Source organism: Mustela lutreola, chromosome 14 (genome assembly GCF_030435805.1).
Source record: "Mustela lutreola isolate mMusLut2 chromosome 14, mMusLut2.pri, whole genome shotgun sequence".
Taxonomy (NCBI): domain Eukaryota; kingdom Metazoa; phylum Chordata; class Mammalia; order Carnivora; family Mustelidae; genus Mustela; species Mustela lutreola.
This window is the reverse complement of record NC_081303.1, coordinates 12,603,179-12,626,621: the sequence shown is the minus strand read 5'-3', so window position 1 is coordinate 12,626,621 and position 23,443 is coordinate 12,603,179. Positions and strand designations below refer to the sequence as shown.

At 46.8% G+C, this 23,443-nt stretch overlaps 1 protein-coding gene and 1 long non-coding RNA gene across 4 annotated transcripts in view; one reads left to right on the top strand and one right to left on the bottom strand.

Annotated features, from left to right (window-relative positions):
• Nucleotides 1-23,082, top strand: part of NEK2 (NIMA related kinase 2) — a 42,227-nt gene extending 19,145 nt beyond the window's left edge. Inside the window, exons 2-10 of one of the 3 annotated variants that reach the window (XM_059146090.1) lie at nucleotides 9,057-9,099; nucleotides 10,947-11,331; nucleotides 12,199-12,416; nucleotides 12,920-13,160; nucleotides 15,295-15,377; nucleotides 16,168-16,294; nucleotides 17,184-17,400; nucleotides 18,747-18,872; nucleotides 22,226-23,082. In XM_059146090.1, coding sequence (XP_059002073.1) covers nucleotides 11,236-11,331; nucleotides 12,199-12,416; nucleotides 12,920-13,160; nucleotides 15,295-15,377; nucleotides 16,168-16,294; nucleotides 17,184-17,400; nucleotides 18,747-18,872; nucleotides 22,226-22,452 — 1,335 coding nt within the window. In that variant the 5' untranslated portion in view covers nucleotides 9,057-9,099; nucleotides 10,947-11,235 and the 3' untranslated portion in view covers nucleotides 22,453-23,082. Of the gene's footprint in view, nucleotides 1-9,056; nucleotides 9,100-9,154; nucleotides 11,332-12,198; nucleotides 12,417-12,919; nucleotides 13,161-15,294; nucleotides 15,378-16,167; nucleotides 16,295-17,183; nucleotides 17,401-18,746; nucleotides 18,873-22,225 lie in introns of those variants that run through there. The other 2 variants (XM_059146087.1, XM_059146089.1) reach the window with 2 other exon arrangements.
• Nucleotides 15,139-18,177, bottom strand: LOC131814793 (uncharacterized). Its single transcript, XR_009347461.1, has 3 exons — nucleotides 18,094-18,177; nucleotides 17,197-17,513; nucleotides 15,139-15,539 (listed from the first exon to the last, which is right to left on the bottom strand). It is a non-coding gene; the product is annotated as an uncharacterized LOC131814793 (long non-coding RNA).
• Nucleotides 23,083-23,443: the final 361 nt, after the last annotated feature.

Here is a 23,443-nt window from a genome sequence, read left to right as displayed (position 1 = left end):
CTAATACACTATTCACAACTTTAGAAACTCGGTGGGGACAGTTAGATGCTTTTTTTAAATGCCTTTATTAAGTATAAGAGAACAAAAGCTCAGTAAGCAGAAGGCCACTTCTCAAACTGAACCCCATTTGTCCCCAGAGCCATGCTTGTCCCCAGCACCCATGTTTCTCAACTTCCGGACACATCAGCAACTCCCGGGGATCCCCACCCTAGAGTTCCTGATTCAGTAGGTCTGGGGTGGAGCCTGAGTTTGCATCTCTCCAAAGGTCCCAAGTGGCCCTGGTGATCCCAGGAGGCACGCTTTGAGTTGCCCTGCCCTGAACAACACCTGTGACCCTCAACTTCCTGGAGAGACCCCCTGAGTGTCTGATGACCCTCTGGTTGTTGTCACCTTGTGGTCTTTAGCTAGAACATCCAGTCCCAGTGGGTGTCACATATCCATGCTACCTGGTCAGAGTGTCCCTCAGTCCTCTCCCCAAAACGGGGCTTACAGAGGGGGCAGGCAGACCACACCAAGGCCCCCATCTGTATTCAAGATGCACAGCTTTTCACGACTAGCAGAACACTTAACAGCATAACAAGGTTGTTTATACACACCTGAGCCATCTTCATGCTCACACAGAAGCAGGGGGTTCAAGGTCAGGGCTCGCTGGACATCAAGACCCCCAGGACACCTTGCTCCTGTCATTGCAGCATCCAGCACATGACTGACACGGCTCATGCCTGGCCTCCCACTGCAACAGAAGTACCCTGATGACAGGCCTTCTGTCTGTCCCCTTCCCCACTGCACGCCCAGCATCTAGAACAGTGGCTGGCCCACAGAATGCAGACAAGAAAAATGAACAGAATGGCCCAAATAAACAAATGGACAGTGGACCAGCAAATGAATAAGTGAGCAAACAAACTCAGACAGAGGCAGGGACAGGCTGGGGAGTAGGAATGGGCATGACTTGCTGAGAAGCCGGAAGGTTAACTGCTAGACAGATACATCCCCCTCTCCCTTCTCGAAAGAGGTCACCTCTTCACAGGTATGACAAGCGCAGCCTGGTGTGGCCTGCCCCTGCTGTCGTCTGGACAGATCCGGACAGAATCAGGCTGTGGGGGCTGCTGTTACAGATATCACACAGTGGGTGGCTTAATCAAGAAATTGTCCCATGGTTCTGGAGGCCCGAAATCTAAGATCACGGTGTTAGTGGAGTTGGTTCCTTCTTTAAATCCCTGAGGAAAATAGGTTAGGAGTGAAAGTGAGACCGTGGGAAGACCCAAGGTGCTTGGCCCCAAGCAGCGGACACAAGATCTCACCCAGGCATTCTTCCGTAGCTGCACCTGCTTGCTGGGGTGGATAGATAGATAAGGAGGGTGGGGTGAGGGCCTGAGGGGGCCCTGGGGGCAAGCCCCACCCCACAGGAGCAACTGGAAGCGGCTGTCCTCCTCCAGCAGGCTGCCCCGTGAGCAGCCAGAGCCCAAGTGGCCGCGGGAACAAATGGCTCCTGCTGGCATTGCCGACTTCCCTTTCCAGCGCTTCCTGTCCTGGGTGCAAATTACAACACCGCCCCCGTCCCCGCCTCCTCTTTTGTGTGTCACCGGAAGAAAGGACCCGGTGGGACCAGCTGAGCAGCTGCAGCTCCACCCCTCTGGGCCTTTCCTCAGGCCTTAGGTGTGCTCATTCCAGACCCTCTTCACTTCCTGCGAAGGCCCATCGTGGCACTGGGCATGGGGAGTGGGGGCCTCCTCTAACTTGCTTCTGTATTGTAATTTCCGTTTTCACTCAAGCAGCCTCAATAAATGCAGTCTCAAGGCTTTTACCAACAAGTCTGAATGAAAGTAGCCACCAATAATTACATAAAACAAACCATCTAGTGGAGAACTGCTTTTAACCCCAGGCACCATTCTTAATTTTGTGACTCTAGGCAGAACTTAGCCAGTTTGGGGTTCAACAGAATCCAAAGTCATTAAAAGAGCCCCCTCCCACACACCCTGTATGGCTGGGGTCCCCCCTCCCCGGAACCCCCCTCCACCACCTTCCCAGCCTTCCACATGGCCATTTACCTGCTGCTGACTCCAGATCTCTATTTCTCTCCTCCCTCGATCGTCTGTCCACTGCACAAAGGCATCTCCGGAGGGAGAGCTTGACCTCCTCCACAGGCCGCCTCTCCATCCTGCTGATGTCTACACGGTGCGGTCATTCCCCAGGGGGCACATCCAGGAACCTGGGCGTCTGTGTCCACGCCTCCCTCCCTCTCACTGCACCCATTCAAGCCACCATGTCCCAGTCGTTCTATCTTCTAAACATGACCAGAGTGTGTCCTCTCTTCTCTATGGCTGTTGTTTTGGTGTAGGGGTCTTCAAATGCCCTGGATTCCACAGTGACCTCTTCTTTGGATGCCCTGCCCCGGGGGGTCAAATCTTTCTCTGATCCTGAGGTGATCTGTGTCAATGCACATCTGCTGGCGCCCCCCCTCCCTCCGGCTGAGAACCCTTCAGGGGCTCCATGTCACCGTCAGGCTAGAGTATAACCTCCCGAGATTCAAGAACTTTTAAGGCCTGCCTCAGCCTCTTGCTAGAGCAGCATAGTCACACACACACCCAGGGCGGCTCCTCTGTTCTCTGTGGCACTACCCCCCCACCCTGGCCTAGCTCCCTGGCTAACTCCTACTTGACCTTCAAAACCCAGCTCAAGGGTCGGTCAGGTCCTGAGGCATGTTCAGGAAGGAACATGTCTGTCCCCAGAAAGCAGAAGTTTGCTGTTACTCTTTCAGTCATGGGGTCAAGGTTTCTATATTTGGACACTGTGCATCTAAGCACCCAAGGGTCTGGGTTCTTTAGAGTCTAGTCTCTCACCATCCACTCCTTCTCTCCTACCTCCACCCCCGCTCCTTCCCACAAAGAGTGCTGGCCCAAGTAGGTGAGGGGCCAGGTGGCCCTTCAGTGCTTTCTAGAGGGAGGAAGGGCACCCTCATCTGGTGACAGGTAGGATGGCAGGGAGAGGGCAGGCCTGAGCAGGCTGCAGGCTCTGCTCCTAGGGGTTCTAGAACCACCTGGGGACTCCCCCAGATCACAGAAACCTGGCCCCTCCCCAGAGACCCTGATGCAGGAGGTCCCAGGTGTGGGCCTGGCACTTTTGTTTTCAGGAAAACAAGCCCCACAGGGCTTCTAGTCAACACTCAATTTGAGAACCATAGGATATTGAGATCAGATACGAAGTGTCGCAAATACCTTCCCGCTAGTCATACAGAGTTAAGATGCCAACGTTTTGATGCATTCATCGTCTTCCATATTTAAGTTAGAGCACATGGGAGGCCCGTCCTCTGACTCTGCTCCCCACCCCCACCCCCGTATCCTCAGGGAGGAAATGTTTGCGGCGCTGCCTGGCAGGCCTCCTGGCCCCTCAGGAGCCTTCCCCAAGAGGCTGTCACTGACCAGCTGCTCACGGCTGGGATGGTTTCAAATTGGTCGAGCCCTTTCCTGGCCTTCCCAAAGCTTGGGCCTGGGTCTTATGGGGGGCTCCCAGGAAAAAGTGCCTCAGAAGCAGATGCTGTCCACATTGTGTTTCTGAGCAAAGCGAGGCTGGAAGTCATTGTTCTCGGCTTGAGCGTGCACGGGAGTCACCTGAGCTCTGTGGTACAGGGCAGGCCTGGGGTGCGGCCCGAGAATTTGCATTTCTAACAAGCTTCCCAGAGGAAGAGTGAGGTCTCTGCAACGTGTCTCAGACCTAAGGGAGGCCAGTTCTGGAATTTGAGGCCTGTGAGGGAGGGAATTAGCCCTGAAGGGCCACGGACCAGGGCCTCTCCTACCCTCACCTCCCCTCGGCTGCCTGTCTGCACTGGACAGGTAGTGAGGAGGGAAAAAAAGAAACCAAGAGGAAGAGAAAGCACAGCGAAAGGAGGGTGACAGGCCCCTGGGAGCTGTTTCCATCTGCTCCTTGATGGGGAAGTGAATTTAAAAACACCATGGAAACAGCTGTGCCTCGCGTCTGCTTCCCCGTCTTGAATGCCATTGACGGGCAGATTGCCACCTGCGAGCAGGAATGCCGAGGCTAGACGGAGAAGCCGGGCCCCGTGGGGCAGTGCTGATGTCTGAAATGCTAGACGGGGCGGGAGGCTGGAGGTTAGAAAGATGCCCGTCGCGGGGGCGTCAGAGCGGGGGGAGGTGGCTCAGGTCATGATCCCAGGGTCCTGGAATCGAGCCCCAGGGTCAGTCTCCCTGCTCAGTGCGGGGGGTCGGCTTCTCCCTCTACTGCTCCCCCTGCTTGTACTCTCTTCTCTCTCTGTGAAATAAATAAATAAAATCTTTAAAAAAAAAAGAAAAAACGTGTCTGTTTGGCACCTCAGTAGTCAGCAGAACATTTAGCATTGTGTTTCCCCCTAGAATTATACTAGGAACCTTCGTCGCTATCACACCAGTGGCATCTACAGCAGGTCCAACACCACAGCCGTGATTTCTTCGAACCCTCAGTGAGACCCTTCAAGGGAGGCCATAGATCCCCCTTTCTCCACCTCAGGGCATAACTGTTAAACAGAAACTACCCTAGACATTGGATTGTTGCTGTTGATTTTTTTTTTTTTTAATCCCCTCCATCCTGGACAAAACCAGGTCAACCCCACAAACCAGCTGTCAGGATCCTGCTCGCTTGCTGGACGGGTTCAGGTTCGCATCTGGGGTTCAGGTTTGCATCTGCCTCTCACCACCCTGAGTCAGCCAGTTCATGTCTCCGTGCCTCCAGCTCCTTGTCTGTGAATTCCCCGTGGGCAGCAGTTGTGAGATGGGACCGGTGCTGGCCCAGGGCCTGGCCTGAGCTCCGTGACCAGTCACGACCAGTCACGGGAGAGGCCCGTCGCCGCAGCCTCTCCTTTCTGCACCTGCCTGGGGTTGTGCTGCTGACCAAACGCTGCTGCAGCACTGAGGCTACTCGCCCGCAGGCCTTGGTCAAAGAATGAAAAACAGCAAAAAGGGGCGTGGGGGCTCTTCTGGATGGAATCCGGACTCAAGCTGGTTGCTGCGGGAAGGCGCTGGGAGCTCATTTTGTGCCTTGACCATGGAGCAGACCCCGGCTGGTGCCTAGACTTGCAGTTCTTTCCCCTGAAAGTCAAAATAGGAGCTCCTCCTCTGACTTCCTGTGAACCCTCCTCACGGAGCAGAGGCAGGCCCACGCCACCCCTCTCGAGGCCTCTGGGGGGCTGCGAGCTGCCTGTGGTGGTCTGAGCCTTTACAGCGGGAGCTCACCCACAGCCGGCGGGGAAGCCTATGCTGTGAAGGACCGTGAGCTCCGTGAGGGGACCTGTCGTGAGTGTGTGACTTGCAGCCAGCTGCAGGCTTATGTCAGGGGAGGGGGTCAAGGAAGGAGGGTAGGACAGTTGTTCTGGGGACAGGGCAGGGCAGAAAGGCAGGACTCCGCAGGACACACACAAGCACACACACTCCCGCGCACACACACTCTATCTGCCCTCACTATCTGGTCCTGCCGGCTTCTACACCGCTCCGCTTGAAAATGCTCCTGGGTGGGGCACCTGGGTGGCTCAATGGGTTGAGCGCCTGACCCTTGTTTTTGGCTCTGGTCATGATCTCAGGATCATGGGATGGAGCCTCATGCGCTGGGAGTCAAGCTTAAGATTCTCTCTTCCTCTCCTTCTGCCCCTCTACCAACCGCCCCCCCCCAATAAAAAGAAAAAAGAAAATGCTCCTAGGTGGTTCCCTTAGGCTCTCCAAATGACCAGATCCAGTGTTTTCATTTCTGCCCTAACTTTATTTGCTCTTTCAGCAATATCTAGCACCGTGGACTATGCCCACATTTTTCAAGCCATCTCCTGGGCTGGAAGCTGGGTTACAGGTTATTTCCCTATTGCTTCCTACCTCTTTGGTCACTTTCCTTGGGGTCCTTCCCTGGCTCTTCCAGTGTCCAGTACACCCTCCAGGCTCCCTTCCCATCTCCCTTACCACTCTGCCCCTCTCGGGGCATTTTCACCCCCACACTTGGCTTCTGTCACCACCTACTTCCAGCTCTGTCTCCAGCCTAGACCCCAATGCTGAAAAGTCACTTCTGACTGGCCACTGGCCAGCTCCCCCAGAGGCCCTCGGGCTGAACATGAGCTCAGTGTCCCCCACCTTAACGTGCTCCTCCCCCTGCATTTCATCCTGCAGCGAGGATGACGCCATCCATCTGTCACTGAAGCCAGGAGTTGTCCCCGATCCTCCCCTACATGCATACAGTCCATCTGCCTCCTACCCCGGTCTCGCTGCCTGCCCCCATCTTCTCCATTCCCCCAGCCACTCCCTCGGTTCCACTGGTGTCATTATCCCCTGCGTTTGACTACTGTAAGCTCCCACCTGCATTCCCGTCCCCTCGGTCATGCTCCGCACTGTTACCAAAGTGACCTTTTGAGAGCACAGTCTGGTAATGGGCATCTGCTCAAAGCCTCCACGGGGACGCTGTCAGAAGGTTGCCTCCACCCCTCGGTCGTCCTGCTCACCTGTCTGACCACCTGTTTCACGAGGTAACCACACACACGCTTTGCTTCACCAACCTGCAGCCCGCCCCTTGCCTCCCTGCTTTTAACCACAGTCCCTTTCCTCCTAATTCCCACTCGTCCCTTAGAGGTCATTCAGATGCCACCTCTCTGGGAACATTTGCCCTGACCGGCACTCCCTGCCATCCTCATCAGCTCTGGGCTCCTCCTCCTGTGTTCCCTGAACATTTAGGGAAAGCTCTTCCAGAGTGATGATCACCCTGAGTAGGGAGAGCTAGTTTACACCTGTCTCACCTGTCCAGGGGCACATCTCACTGTGTCTGTCGTTCAGTCAATGTTGCTGGAAAGGTAGAGAATGAGGAGAGGGGATGCCGACAAATCCAATGCAGACACAGCTACTTAATAAAAACTGTCACCTGGGTCAAACCAAGAGCTCAACAGCCCAGTGTTCTGGCTCTAACAGCCGTTCCAGTGAATGTTCTGGAATGTGAGATAGAATCACAACGTGTCAAGCCTGAAGGGTCAATTAAGGTCATCTGATTTCACACTCTCATTTTAGAGAGGCGGAGCTGATTCCCTAGGTGACACAGCTTAGGAAAACAGACAGGGGCTCCTAGACAGCAACCACCCCCTTCTACGGGTTCCCCAGAGGCTGCTCCCTTAGAAACACATCATGGCTTCAGCATCTGAGATTAGTTTTAACACTTCTTCTTTACCAATTTATATTCTCAATATTCTCAGAGATAACAGATACCTTATTTCACAAGTATCATGAAAAAAATCATGTAAAATTTGTGAATGGCTCACTTTGTCGGAAAGTTTATCTTTATACTGAACACAAGTCAGCCTTGGGTCCAGTCTCCGTCTTGAACATGTGGTAGAGCTCAGAACTCGACACTATTTGGTTTTCAAAGATGAACTGTTTCTCATCATACTCTTCCCTCTGCTGCCTGGCATCATGTCCAAAGCTGACTCTTAGCCTGAGCCTTGCCCTTCTGTTTATATGAAACAGTGTGTCACCATTAGGGCCAGTCTTGGTAACATCTCCTTTTTTTCTAGAATGTAGTTATCTCCTCAGCACATACGATGTCATGCACATTTTTCCGGAAACATATTTTATCTTCTGATTTTTATAAACAAAGAATCTCTCTCTCTTTTTTTTTCTTCTAGAAATCTTTATTAAGCACTTGAAAGAATTTCCGTAATCCCTGACTTCAGCTTGCTCCTGGGAATTGTGGAAAGAAAACACACAAAGCATTGGTCTGAGGTTTGAAATGTTCAGTATGCAAATCTCAGTTTCCCGGCAGGACAGGCCCCGCTGTGGGCTGGTGTGCGTGAGGGATGCTTCCTCCTTTACTACATGGTGATTTACAGCCCTCTAGTGGGTCTTTCACGTAACATTATAAGGGAAGCTGAGGGCCCTGAGGTATGGCTTTGTTCTTTTGTTAGTCCCTTCACTTGTTCCTCCCTCCCTCCCTTCATTCATTTACTCACTCACTCATTCATTCATTCAATGTACAGAAGCCAGTGGAGTGCCCATTTCTGTTCCAGGCACGTTTTAAGAGCTGGAGATACTGCAGTGAACAAAATAGACCGCAACAAAAATCCCATGCATTAGTTACTCAAGACAAAGAAAACAGTGAGTTGAACACATCTGGGGCAAAGACCAGGAACTTGATTTTGAACATGTTAAGTTAGAGATACTCACTAGTCTTCCCACTAGCTTCTCTCCAAAATTAGCTTGTGTCTCTGAGAACCCTCATAATGCAGATAATCTCTTTATTTGGGATTTCACCACATTTCTGTTAAAACTGATCACGTGAGTAAGAAGACTGTGAGGACAGTGAATTTGGCCCTGGGTGTGAGCGAGAATTTCACGCCTTGGCCCCGTTCTCATGGAACTGCTCAGCTCTTAGTTCTCTGTTCAATGTTATCTTGGTTTCTGTCTCGGTTCTCTATTTTCTTAATTCTGACCACAATTTGTAATGGTTGAGTTTCTCTGTGCATGAGGCACACCAGTGCATCTCTCTTCTCCACCGTCAGGACTGCATGTGAGTCCTACTCACTGGGGTATCTTCGGCACCTGGCAGGGTCTCAGTTTATGTTTGTTGAAGATTGAGAGTTTTTGTTGTAATAGGTCAGAGAAGATAGAGCTACACAAGAAGCTAGGGATAAAGACTAGTAAACGGCATATTCTGAATGAGTAAAAAGCACAGTTAATTCCTCTTTTAGGAGAACACCGTGGGTTGAAGGGAGTAGGGAAATTTTCGGGGAAGAAACCGGGTGCAATCCGAGTATTAAAAAATTGGTGGACAATGGAGGAAGGAGAGAGGAAGTGATGGGGGAAGGGGTGTTTCCTGTACAGTGTTCCTGATTGGCCTGCATATGCTCCTTGGCTTCCAGTGTCTCTGTTCTAGTGTCCAGTGGAGCTCTGTCCAGCAGAGTATCCAGTGGACTCTGCTGGGCTGTCTTGCCCCTTACTGTCCACAATGGTATGGACTAACTTTGGCTGGTTGTCAGGGTTTGTCCTGCCATGTCTATGTTACTTTTTTCTTCATCATTGTGATCAAGGCTCTCTTGTCTCTTCTCTAAGGAACACCTAGCCTTTCAACGCCTATCATCACACCTGGCACAGAGTAAGTGCTCAATAAATATTTGTTGAATGAACGTATGTGTCTAGATGCCACTCTCCATACTCCTGGGATGGCCGTCCCCCGATATTTTCTGCCACGGGGTTGGGACATTTGAAACATGTGTACTTCAGGGCTCACTCCAGATCCTTGCATGATTATTAATAAACTACTCTCTCATACTTTCATTTAACAAAAATTAATTGCATGCCCCCTCTTACAGGACTTATAATGGCTGCCAGGAGCTTGGAGCTAAGCTACTGCCAGACCCATGTAAACAAATAATAATAAATAACAAGGGAAATATTGATTTATGTACAAGGGGGTCTGTGAACACTGTAAATGGAAAAAATAGCTTGTTTTAGCAAGCTATAAGGGTTTCCTAGGGTATAGGAAAGTAAGTTGGTATTGAGTATCAAAAGACAAGTTGTATCCTCTAGACAGACTTGGGGGGTGAATGAGTGGTTAAGGGAGTTGGGTGGACAGTATTCCAGGCAAGCGGAAAAACAGGTACAAAGGTGATGGTGGTAGTAGGAGCTGAGAAAGTGTGCCAGGTTTGGAGAACTGGAGCAAAGCCTGAGAGCAGAAGAGTGGCCAGAGAGAAGGTGCAGGGCTGGATTTGGGGCAGACCAGTCAAAGAGCCCCATGCACATCAATCTTTAAGAAGTACTAAAATAAAAAAATACAGTTTCAATTAGCTCAGACACTTGTGGCTCTTTACATAACTTTTGAAACCTAAATTGGTCCTATTCCCTTGAGGTAAGACAGTGTCCTTGAATGTTATTTTAATAATGCTTCTGGCTGGTAATTCCAATTATGCTGTATTCAGTGCATGTAAGAAATTCTTTATTTTAAACAGAAACTGGTTTGTAATTCTTATTAATAGAAAATCAAGTTCCTTTCAACTCCATGTTGAACAGATATTTAAAGAAAATTGACCTACTTATGCACTGTCAAATTATTAGTCTTCTGGTAATGGACTATTTCTCCTTCGAGGCCTGGCCCCCCATCCTGGTAAAAACAGGACTCTTTGATCTGCCTAGGTGAGCGAGGCACCGGGAAGAAGCTATAGCTTATGACATATTGCCAATTAATTATGTGTTTGGCACCCCAAATAACTTATGTAGTAGTCTTTTCTAATAAAAATTTTTTGTAGGAGTCTTAAAGGTAAACCTGTTTCTGTCCTAGAGCCACCATATTTTCCCGCGTATTCCAAAATATCAAGGACTTCCATATTCTACACTGAGGTTTTGCATACATCCTGTGCATGTGAAACAGGACTCTACATTTAGTGTTCAAAAATACAGTCTCTCTATGATGACTACACCCTAAAGTCGTGCGTAAGCTTTAAATCATTTCTATGAGCATCTACTGTTTTCAAATCGATTTCTTCTCTTCCTGGCTGTTGGACCGAAAACAAATAATCTAACCTTTCTGTGCTTCCATTTCCTCATGGGAAAGAACACTAATTCCCGCATTATAGGTCTGTGCTGAGGAATAAACGAGACAACACGTGTAAAGTGCTTGGCACAGTCCCCGACCACAGTCTGAATCGTTCACCTATCTTCAGCAGAGCTTCTGTACTCTGCATCTGAGCCCTGAGCTCCCAGTCTGCAGTGTGACCCCGCCCAGGCTCGGGGTTCAGGAACCCAGGAGGAGGGCGTGTGCAGAAGAGAGTGCTTAGTGTAAGGGGTCAGAGTGCAAAGGTCAGAAGGTGGCCGGTGGCGGCAGTGTGCAAAGAAGTCCAAGGAGAGGTCCCCGGACTTCGATTACCTTGGCGACCTCAGCGGGAGGGACAGACTTGCGGAGATCCGCCTACACCCGCTTTCTATCCCAGCCTCTTTTCGGTTTAGCTCCGCCCCTTTCTCTCGAAGCGGGCGCGGGGCTGAGGGGGAGCCGACGCCGACAGCGACGCCGACGCGGTTGCCTAGCGATGCGCCTTTCCCAGGATGCCTAGGATGTTGTGTTCTTTTAACCAATCAGAGAGGCGAAGCCAGCTCACCGCGGGCCAATAGGCTGCCAGGCCAGGACCCGCGTCGGTTAAACCGGGCTGGAGACTGGTGCGGCCAGGTAGGTAGTGTGGCTCGGAGACTGCTCCGAGCCGGCGGAACGACCTGCAGGAGGTCTGCGGAGGGCCCGGCCATGCCCACTCGGGCGGAGGACTACGAGGTGTTGTACACCATCGGCACGGGCTCCTATGGCCGCTGCCAGAAGATCCGGAGGAAGAGCGACGGCAAGGTGAGCGCGGGCCACCTCCGTGTCTCCGCCCCTGCAGCGGTTTCGCCCGCCTGCGGCGAGCGCCCTCGGCCCCTGGGATGGCGGAAGAGCGGGACGCCTGGGGCTGTGGGTCTCCTCGGCGGGTTGCCGGGAAGAGCTTATCTCTTCCAGGTCTGTGTCTGCCCTGGGTCGCGCAAGGGCTGGGAGACTGCATCTGTTAAGATCTCTCTGTTTTTGTTTTCTTCCTTTTCTCTTCCCCTTTCTTCCTTTTTCCCGCCTTGACTTGCTAAGGGCCTCCCATTAGTGACAGGTAGCTGAGTCTTGAGCTCTTTCAGAGTAGAGTATCCTCTTGGACATGGGAAAGAGGCAGGATCAGCAGAACCTGGAGATTTTGTCTTGCAGTCAGAACTCATTTAAAATAACCATTCTTCGGATTTTTGGATTCTTAATTTCCCAGTATGTGTAGGTAGATCTTATACAGGAGGAAACAATGGAGAGGGAACTGCTGACGGAGAGATCTTTACTAAGGTCTCTCACTCTGCAAAAGTTTGGTTGGAAAGATGGACTTTGCCCCTGCTCCAGCTTTGACCAAAGTACCTTCCGCCAACCTGCCACAAAGCAACTTAGTTAGGGTAAGGGGTTGGGGGAGGCCTAAAGTGCTACGTCCCGCTCTCTCCCGCTGCACAATTTATTGATTGGAATTTAGGGTAAAGTTACGGAAATAAACGCAGGGGTTCTAAAGTTCATTGAAATAAATAAATTAGATGATAATGATCGTGTGAGCTATTTAATAGAGAAGTGACTTCAAAAAATTTTAAATTTTAGAATGCTCATTCTTTGTCTCTGAGAATAAAGAGTTCACTCATACCTTGGAAATTCTTACTTCAGATATTAGTTTGGAAAGAACTTGACTATGGCTCCATGACAGAAGCTGAGAAACAGATGCTTGTTTCTGAAGTGAATTTACTCCGCGAACTGAAACATCCAAACATCGTCCGTTACTATGATCGAATTATTGACCGAACCAACACAACACTGTACATTGTAATGGAATATTGTGAAGGAGGGGACCTGGCCAGTGTAATTACAAAGGGAACAAAGGAAAGGTAAATTAATCTTTTTTATACTTAAGCTGAGAATGGGCCAAGTTTCATTTTTGTTAAGCATCCTGTTGTAGGACTGGGGATGGAGTACTTAGTAATGTAAAAGACTGTTCTTATATTTGTTTGTTTGGTGGGTCCACAGTACTTTAGAAAATCCCTGGTGAATGAACATCCCTATCTCATATAATAAAAGTTTATTTCCCTATTTGTACACTTCGAAAACTAGATACTTCACATAATCCCATCTTTTTAACGGTTTTGTTCCAAAGTTTTATATATATATATATATATATATATATATATGTGCTAAATTAATCTTTATATATATAGTATACATATATAATATACTAATGTATATTAATAAGATATTAATAATTAATAATATATTAATATAATACATGTGTGTAGAATATGTATATATACATATATGTGTGTGTGTGTGTGTGTGTGTGTGTGTGTGTGTGTATATATGGTAACACAAAGCTGTATAACTGCTTTGGTTTCAGACAATACTTAGAGGAAGAGTTTGTTCTTCGAGTGATGACTCAGTTGACTCTGGCCCTAAAAGAATGCCACAGACGGAGCGATGGTGGTCATACCGTGCTGCATCGGGATCTGAAACCAGCCAACGTTTTCTTGGATGGCAAGCAAAACGTTAAGCTTGGCGACTTTGGGCTAGCTAGAATATTAAACCATGATACGAGTTTTGCAAAAACATTTGTTGGCACACCCTATTATATGTCTCCTGTAAGTACTTCAGAATTTAGATACTTTTTAAACATCCTAATGCTAAGCATTCAAATGCAGGGAAATTGAAGTTTTGTTTATTTCTTTGCTTAGTAATACACAATAGCCAAGGAATAATCATGTTGTTCATTTTACAGGAAGAAAATTTACATTTTTGCAAATGGATCATCAGACTGTTAAATTCTTCTGATGAGCAATTAAAGTGAAGCTTTTTTTTTTTTTTAAGATTTATTTATTTATTTGAGAGCATGTGAGCGCCTGAGTGGAGGGAAGGGCAGAGAGAGAGGGAGAGAATCTCAAGCATGTTCCCAGCTGAGTATAGACCTCAACTCGGGGTTCAGTCCCAGGACCCTGAGATCATGACCTGAGCTGAAACCAAGAGTCAGATGCTTACCTGACAGAGCCACCCAGACGCCCCTAAAGAGACGCTTTTATTGAATGACTGCTATGTGCCAAGTGCTGGGATTACGAAGATGAAATGGGTTTTGTCTCTGGCCTCAAGAGCAACATTTCCTAAAGTGCCTTGGGTCCTGTACACCAGCTTGGACTTATTTGGAGGGTTTGTTTAAAATGTAGAGTCCTGGCCCCCAAACCCAAATCCAGTTCTTGCACTGGACTTTGATTCTGTTTCCCCCAACCCCTTCCACTTTTCACTTTGGACTCTGCCTTTTAACACACTCTCTAGATGGTTCTTGGGCATGCAGATTCAGGGCTCAGTTCAGATACATGTTTTTACAGTGTTCACTTCTTGTACTTGTGCTTTTTTTAATGCCTTCTTGGGCAGGAGCTGCAGCCCACCCACCTAGTCCCACCCACCCTCTGTTGCTGGATATTTTGTTTCCAAAATTCCTTATCCTTCTAAAGAGCTCTGCCCTGCATACCTTTTTGTGAATTGTTCTTTCTTCCTTTTTGGTTATTTCCTTGGCATGTGGCTCTCAATGAAATTGAAAGGTCAAAGGATATGAACTGTTTATGACTCTGGAGTTATTACCTGATGGCTCTTGAAAAGCTTGAAGCAGTCAAATGCTATCACCAATGTGTTGTATATGAAATCTGAGCAGATCAGGATGGGGATTTCTTCTTCTTTTTCTTTTTTTTAACAGTTCACAAACATTTCCATGATTTTCCAGATCTTTTTGAGTTATTTTCACCAAGTTGACTATATATAAAACTTTGTAAATTAACAATTTTGTTTTTGACTACGATTAGACATTGCCAGAACCCTGTCATTTTCTCAGTGGATCAGATTCCAAATAGAAAGGTTTTAACATAAAAGAAAATCATCTAGGAGGGGTTCTTAGAAAACTTGAAACCTTGTGATTCTTTTGTTCCTTTTCCCTCCTGCCCTTATAATTAGATCAGTTCAGCCCTCCATAAGGCATTGATTGTCAGGCGGTGGTATCAGATTCAGCTGCTGGGAGTTTAAAACACCAAGATGCTTCTTGAACGTTTTGGTACTTGATTCTGTGCCCTGTGTTGAGAAGAAGAACTATGGTAGACTATTACTGTATGTGTGGGAGACAGGCAAATGATTAAACTAGAAAATGAGAATATTAGTTGATACTGTGATTTATACTGTGGACTGAAGGGAAAATACATAAATGGATAATTCAATTAGCCATTTATACTTCTGTCATTTAAATGACCAGATATATGTATTGGTTATTCTGAAATTTTCTCTGGTTCTTTTAAAATGAGTTTCTAGATTATGAATGCCTTCAGGGTAGAGGTTTGAATTATCAGCCCTTGGTCTATCATAACACAATAACATTTGTGAATGAAAAATAAGTGAATGAATTATATAGGATAAGATCCTATATATATCTTATCCTATTATCCTATTCTATTGGGATAAAATCGTTATTTTTTTTCCATTATACATTTGAAGATAAAATGCAAAGTACCATCTCTTTTTATTATGATACAGGTTCAGACATAAACTGAATGGGTCTTTTTATTTAATATTTTTGTTACAGATATAAAATATAATATAAAATTTTTTCTTTCTTTTTTTTTTTTTTTTCTCCAAGTCAATATAATCAAACTTAGAGATTCCATTTTTATCTCAGGTCATTTTGTAAGTTTTAAAACAAATTTTTACCTCCTACAGTTTTACCCTCTCCTTCCCCTTTAGGAACAAATGAGTCGCATGTCCTACAATGAGAAATCGGATATCTGGTCACTAGGTTGTTTGCTGTATGAATTGTGTGCGTTAATGTAAGTATGATGAAGACAGATTTCTGGTGTGAAGTTCATAGTCACAGAGGCTTGTCACCTTTCACTACATTCAGCTTTTTGCGCATCCATGTGTATTCCAGTCCAAAAGACTCATACCTTGGGTTAAAATTAAGGTAGATGGACAGCACAGACCTTGTACTCCTGAAACAAATATTACATTATATGTTAATAAAAAAATAGAATAATTTTTCACAAAAAGATAGATGGTCTGGTTAAAAATTATATACAAATTAATAGTGTGATCCCTGAGGCTCGTTCACACTTTTAACCTGACTTGATGTGTCCCTTGCCAGACTGATGCTTAGCTCAAGGGGAAAACACATAGGTCTGGCCTATGGAAGAAATAAAACAAATCTAGGGGAGAGGTCTGGGGAACTGGAGAACAAGAAAGAGCTCCCATTCTTTTCCTTTTTTTCCTTCTAAACTATTCTGTAGAGCAGTGGTTCTCAGCTAGGGAGCGGGAAACAATTTTGCCGTCCAGGGGACATATGACAATGTCCGGAGACCTATTTGGATGTCACAGCTAGGAATAGCTACTGGCATCTCATGAATAGAGGCCGGCGATGTTGCAAAACATAGTCATCGGATGCATAAGACAGGCCCCTCAACAAATACTCTATCACCCTAAATGTCTAATGCCAAGGTTGGGCAATTTAGCTGTGGCAGACAGTCCCAGAAGAAACATAAACACAAACGAGCTAAAACTGTGCTCTCGATTTGGTTCCTATTCCGTATTTTCATTTTTACATTAAAAACATTTTTCCCCCAGGCCTCCATTTACAGCTTTCAACCAGAAAGAACTAGCTGGCAAGATTAGAGAAGGCAAATTCAGGCGAATTCCCTATCGTTACTCTGATGAATTGAATGACATTATTACGAGGATGTTAAATTTGAAGGTAAAGACCATAAGATTATATTGTCTGTCTCTCGATTACGTTGTGGAGTAGCATATTTTCTCTCTCGGAGCACTGAGACTGAAGCGGCATTAGCTGTATTTCTTTAGCTAAATCTATTCTGTTAACCCAAGTGAAAACATGTAAATTTGGCAAATTGTGCCTCCTGGCTGGCCTACCTTCTGTGCTCTCTTTTGTCTCCTCCCTCTGTCTCTGCCCTACTAGCAGATGGTTGGTAGCAAAGCAAGACTGCAGAAAAGCTCCAAATCCTCAGTTCCCTTGTCTACCTCACTGTGGCAGGTGGCGAGGGAAGGGGCCGCAAATGAAGACTTCATTACCTGGTCCCTCTCTCCAGATCAGAGATCAGAGGTGGGGCGGGGGAGGCCTGGCTAGAAAGATTCAAGGGGAAATAAAGAGATTTGGTGGAAAAAATCTGGCCATGGGATGCGAAGGGAGGTGTCCTAGGGTCAGGCTGATGTAAGAGTGGATTTCAATGCTGTGGAATTACAAAGCAGGATGATGACCACCTAACAGGACTGAAGTTCAGGGAGAGCGAAGTTCAGGGAGAGAGCAGTATTGGGGATGCAAGGCGGGATGTGCCCTAGAGCGGATCTGGACATGCACCAAGCACCAGCTCAGGGACTGAACTTTGGTTAGAAAGGCTAAGTGGGAACAAAGGTAAGCTCACATCTGCATTACTTTGTGGACCCAGAACTGCATGGGTTAATAAAGCCCCCAGTGAACTCCATCTGTCCAGGTGTTTAAGACTCATCCATGAAGGAGTCTTTCTTTTCGTCTCGGAAATGTACGCAGTTTTCCATGTACCTGCTCTTTTAGGATGAGTATCATGTCATAAAATCTCGACTGTAGCACTGGACATTTCCCCCCCCAGGATTACCACCGACCTTCTGTTGAAGAAATTCTTGAGAATCCTCTGATAGCAGATCTGGTTGCAGAAGAGCAAAGAAGAAATCTCGAGAGAAGAGGGCGCCGATTAGAGCCAGAGAAGCGCCAGGACTCCAGCCCGGTCTTGGGAGAGCTCAGACTGAAGGAGCTTCAGCTGCAGGAGCGCGAGCGGGCCCTCCAAGCCCGAGAGGAGAGGCTGGAGCGTAAGTCCGCACGGGGCCAAGCTCGGGAGAGCTCCATGGGGTTCCCTGGTGTGTTCAATCTGCTTGAATGGAGTATTTGACACGCGTATGTTCTAGAACATTCCTGTAAATACCTGAGAACCAGAACCATGTCTCGTGAGACAGTACACGAGGAGTGCCGGCACCTGCATGCTGAGCCTTTCTCTGAGCTCGGTCGCTCCGACTGGCGGTCACTGTGACCCTGACCACCCTCCCGCAGGGGCCATCACACTTTCCCTTCTCCGCATCTTTATACCCTACATTTTTTCCCATTATAAAGGAGCGTTTGTGCATTTGCCGCTTCCGTAATAAAAGCCATCACTTCCACTTTCTGATCTGTCTGAGCCAGCACAGTTGGATGTAAAATTCTGGCACGCGGAGGGCCTCGATGTGTTCAGGTAACTGAGCCGAGCACACGGTGTTCGAGGCCCTCAGACTCCCTGAGGGGGATTAACTGATCAGGTGCTAGCGAGTATTTGACGTTGAAAGTCTGTCTACTCCCCTCAGTACGGTGCGGGGTAGCAGCAGCCTGGGGGCCTCACATCAGCTTTTTCCCGTCAGGCCACCCTCGTGGCTCAGCTGACTTGGCTTCTGCAGCTGCGTGGCCGATGCCAACTCTAGACACATTTCTGTTCAAATGAACTTAGCATCCAACACAGTCATCTCAGTTTTTACCTGCTGACGACGGCCGTAGCGTGCCGTGAGATATGCTTTCTGTGGAAGTATAACCTGTGCTTACCCAGAAACCTTTGCCTGAGGCTTCTGTCAGTAGAATTTGTCAAACAAACAAATCTTTATTAAAATTTCCCCAGGGTTCTGTAGTTTCTACAGCAACTGAAATCCAAACTTCCTGAATTCTGGGCCGTGGATTAAAAAATGTCACTGATCTAAAGAAGTACCTCCTCATTAGTTGTGGCTTTTGTTTTTTTCTTCTCCCAGAAGGAGAAGGAGGGTTTGTCCCATGAGGTCAGGTAATGCCCGGAAAGTAGACCGTTGCCCATTCTCAGTGGAGAGCAGAGATGATTTTAGTTGCTTATTTTCCCAAAATGAGTTCCTCTCGCACAACCTGACCAAAGGCGGAGGCCAACTTCGTATCTGTGCCCAAACCGGTCCTTCTGCGAAAGCCTGCGGCAGCACCGCACACGCTGAGGTGCTGGATCAGAACCCAGCACAGCAGGCTGACGGGGTTTCTGGTCAGAAAACTTCCACGGTGCCCCTGAGGCGCGCTGGTTGTGAGGAGACGTGAGGCGGGGCGGTGACCGGGTGGGAGCGGCCTTCTGCCCGCCGCCTCCGGCTAACATGGCTCTGGCTCCCTTGCCTTTTTAAAGAGAAGGAACGGGAGCTCTGTGTTCGGGAGAGACTGGCAGAGGACAAGCTGGCGCGGGCAGAGAGTCTGCTGAAGAACTACAGTCTGCTGAAGGAGCAGAAGTTCCTGCGTCTGGCGAGCGGTCCAGGTATGAGAATCGGCTCCGCCAGCAGGAGCAGCCCCCACAGACACAGGAAGGGCACCCGCGTCGCCGCCCTGGGGCTTTGATAGCCCTTTTAACTGACCAAGTCTCCCGTTTTAACACGGACTTAATTGAATATATGCATTTCGATGGAAAAAAATGATTTGGTGATGGCAGTGATTTACTTCATGGGTTCACAGACTTGAGGCGATGAGTCGTCATGATTTCGTCTTCAGTTTTATTTACTTCGTCAAACTACGTGTTCAGTTTTTGAGACTTGGTTTTAAAAGTTAGGGCATTTTAAAAAATGAGTATATCATCAAAACTCTACCTTTCTACCCCAAACTCTATATTATCAAAACTCTACATTTCTCCCCCATTTTCAAGCAGAAATCCCAGCATTTAACTCCCGCCGTGTGAGCAGGTCACATGTGCCACCTCCTTTACAGAAGTTATGGCTTAACAGGTGTGATAAACCGACTGTAGACTAGGCCATCACTTTTGGATCTTTGCAAAGACCCCTTCACGTTGAAGCGTGTGATTGTCAGAATGGTTGGTTGATTTCACCATGCGCTGCTTGGGTTTCTCCCATTCCTCGGCGTCGTTGGCGACAGTCAGGCCTTGTGCCTTCGCTCCGCTCTGTGAGACCCCCCCCCCCCCCCCCCGTGGACCAGCTCTGACGGGCCTTCTCCACTCCACAGAAACCCTACCTCCACCTTAATCTAGTCTTTAAGTTGATAGGAAAAGCACAGTGTTAAACCTCTTTTCTCTAAATTTCTTTATGACATAAATTTTTTTATAGAGTGTTTTTGTTGGTTTTAAAAATCGAGTGAATTTTCCAGTGAAACAGGCAGATTTCTCTTATGGCTTTCTACTACCCTGGAGGGCAGCACTGGAGAAGGCTATCCCTTCCATCTGCAGTAAACTGAGAGAGAATCTGGTTACTTCAGTGAGAGTGACAGCATTTTGTGTATGGAACAGACCAAAAAAACTGCTTAAGTTAATCTGATGGTCATAATGACATGATAGAGATACATGATGGAAGTGAATGAAACAAGAATTATTTAAAACTTGGGCTTCATCTCTTTTGAAATACCTTCTTTTTTCTCAATATTACTACCTACCATTTCAGTAGTTTTAGAATATTTATTCCAGTTTTTCCCTTAATGCCACCCACAAAGACAATGTAGGCTGAAATTATGATCACTGTGGTAGAGGTAGGAGACATTTTTATCCAGGTAAGTTTCACGCATCAAACCTGTTGTCCAGAATTCTTGAAGGTCCTGCCGGGTCTGCTCCTCTGGGGAAAGAGCTTATTTCTGTCTTGCCCTGAGAGTCTTTGGACAAAGTCTGGGAAGAGCTAGAGCAGGATGATGTGTTTCAATATAGGATATAGAAATATAAATATATATAACTATATATATATTTATATATAATATATAAATTAAAAACATGTATTATAAATTTATTATAAATTATAAATATATAAATAATATTTAAAATATTATGAAGGGGCGCCTGGGTGGCTCAGTCGGTTAAGCGGCTGCCTTTGGCTCCGGTCATGATCCCAGGGTCCTGGGATCGAGCCCCACATCGGGCTCTCTGCTCCGCAGGGAGCCTGCTTCCTTCCTCTCTGCCTACCTCTCTGTTACTTGTGCTCTTTCTCTCTGTCAAATAAATAAATAAAATCTTAAAAAAATAAATAAAATATTATGAATATATAAATTGTATATATAAATATAGAAATATGTATATTTCTCTCAATATATAAATATATATATTTTTTTACCCACCTACCTCAATGCAAGTCATGGCAAACACTTGAAATGAGCTGTAGGAATCAACACCACCCCCACCCCGGTCTAGGAGCTACTTGATGGTAGAGAGCACCGAGAGCACTGAGCACATCAGTCATAAACAAAGCAGGGACAAGTGGGTGCCCTTGTGCACTCAGGACGGTTAGAAAGATCCTCTCTCTGCCTTCAAGCTATAAAATTCCGATCAGAGGAAAGTATAATATATCAACATCCCAGTGAGCAGCAGCATCTCTGTAAATGCTCTTAGTCTATTTAGTGAAATGGTAACTCATTTTCACTTAGTGAAATACAAATTCTTTTGCTAAACACTTATTTCTTCTAAAACTACCCTATTCGTTAGATCTACAAGTTGATGGTTTATGAAGACAGAGATTTGTTATAATAAAGGTGGACATCTTTGAAGCAGTAGAGTTAAGGTCTGAAAGCCATCAAGTTTGCTTTGCAGCTGGAACAGGCATGATGTATGGAATGGGCAGGACAACTGGAGGGCAGGGCTTCTCTCCACAGCCTGCCCCCTCCCTTGCGCCCCTCCCCACCCCCCCACGTCCCCCAACACCAGGTGGACCCCAAACCTTTCCATTTCTTGGGCCTAGAGTGTCTCCTCAGAGAGCCACATGGATCCTCACTTCCTCCTCGCATCAGGTCTGCTCACAAGTCCCCTTCATCCCTGTAAACACCATCCAGCCCTTCTGTCTCCCTCTCTCGGTGCCCCTGCCCCGCCCACATCACCTCAACTATTCCCCCTGTGTGCTTGTTTACTTGTTTATGGTCTGCCTCCTCCTACGAGAATGGGACCTTTGTTTGCTCCACAATGGCCCATACAGTGAGCTCAGTAAATATTTGAACATAGTTCCTTTAAAAGGACACAAAGGAAAAATAGAAAGTTTCTGGAATTCAAAACTGCGAGTCCCCAACCCCCAGATAGTTCAGTCAGTAGCTAATAATGTAGCCACTTCAAGTACATTTTTCTTCATATAGAAAACACAATTCACAGTTTTCACTACACCATTAACTTGAATTACCTTTCCAAGCTGAATTTGCTTAGGTTCTTTTTGAAATAAGTTTCTGCTCAATTAAGCTGCCTTGAAATAAGTGTTCTTGAATATTTAAGCAAAACTATACATGTTCTCTGTAAAAACAAAACAAAACCCAAACAACCAAAAAAAACAACGTGCTTCCTTACTTTTGTGAAAGTTATGTATTCTAAGTAGAATAGCACTTGTTTTCAAGAAGAGAGATAAATCACATCGATTTCCAGAGGTTTTACATTGTGGCCTGTAATCCCCAATGCACTTAACCTTGAAAGAAGAGTTGGCTGTTAAGAGACTCTGTTCCTTGGCACATTCCAGGATCAAGTTTTTCAATGCTGTGGGCTAAAAAATGGATTGATTTGTGCCAGCATCACGCCCCCAACCTCCTATCCCAGAGAAAATAACACAGGTCCCCAGATTTCCAATGTAAATGGAGAGAATAAATGTTTTTGAGAAGTCTGATAAGTACAGAGGAGTTGAACTTAAAACCCTTTCTCTTTCCTTTCTAAAGAACTTTTCGATCTTCCTTCCTCGATAATTAAGAAGAAAGTTCATTTCAGTGGCGAAAGTAAAGAGAACGTCATGAGGAGTGAGAATTCTGAGAGTCTGCTCACCTCCAAATCCAAGTGCAAAGACCTGAAGAAAAGGCTTCATGCTGCTCAGCTCCGCGCCCAAGCCTTGTCAGATATTGAAAAAAATTACCAGCTGAAAAGCAGACAGATTCTGGGCATGCGCTAGCCCAGAGAGAGCCCCAGAGCTGTGTATAGTATGTAGCTTTGCCTACCTTTTAAAGATTGATATTCAACTGCTGTAGCTTTACATACTCGGTTCCATGAGCCATGCCTTTTTGTATAGTGAGCAAGATATTTTAGAATTACTTTGGTTGTTCTTCTGCAACAATTGTACAAAATGTACACACCTTTAATTTTTCTTTCTTTATAGAAAGAATGACATTTTCTTGGTGGGTTGGGCTTTTAATCCTGTGTGTGATTACTACTGGAACATGAAATATGACATTCTAAAGGTTGGGGGGAAATAATGTTAGGGAAAAAAAAAGTAGCCAGGCGTAGCACTTAGTGAGAAGTTTTAAATGACTGAGTGGTGTTCTGACAGTTGTCGTGCCTCGTTGTAAGGTTTTACATGTTCTTGAGCTTACAAAACCTAATTGGATACAAACCGGCCACTAATACTGTGAACCTCTCGCTTGTAAGTGTCCCACTGGTCTGCAGTGGAAATGTGTCCCCTTTTGTGAAATTCATCACTGTGATGTCTATATTCTTCCTTTTTATTCTATTTAAGAGTGTTTCAGCTGGCTGTCCTTTACCACCTGTTTCTCACTAAATAAAAGAATGCTTTCGTTTTCCTGTATTCATGTCTCATGCATTTGTTGATCTCTCAGTGGAGGGTGTCTGTGTCTGTGCTTCCTGGGCCCCAGCAGGCGGAGGAGAGAACATGTGTCTGATGTTTACGAGAGCCAGGATGCTATTTTATTCCCCATCTCCTTCATCCATCTAAGCTATTCATCCTGAACTAGGGCCCCCCGCCGGCGGACATTCGGCAGTCTTGGAGACAGAAACTGTAATGGTTGTGGGGAGGGCCCTACTTGGATCTAGTGGGCAGAAGCCGGGGCACTGCTCAATGTTCTACAATGTGTGGGACCACGCCTGCCACAAAATTATTAATAGAGCCATTCCTTTTTCTTTCTCCTTCCTTCCTTCCTCTCTCTCTC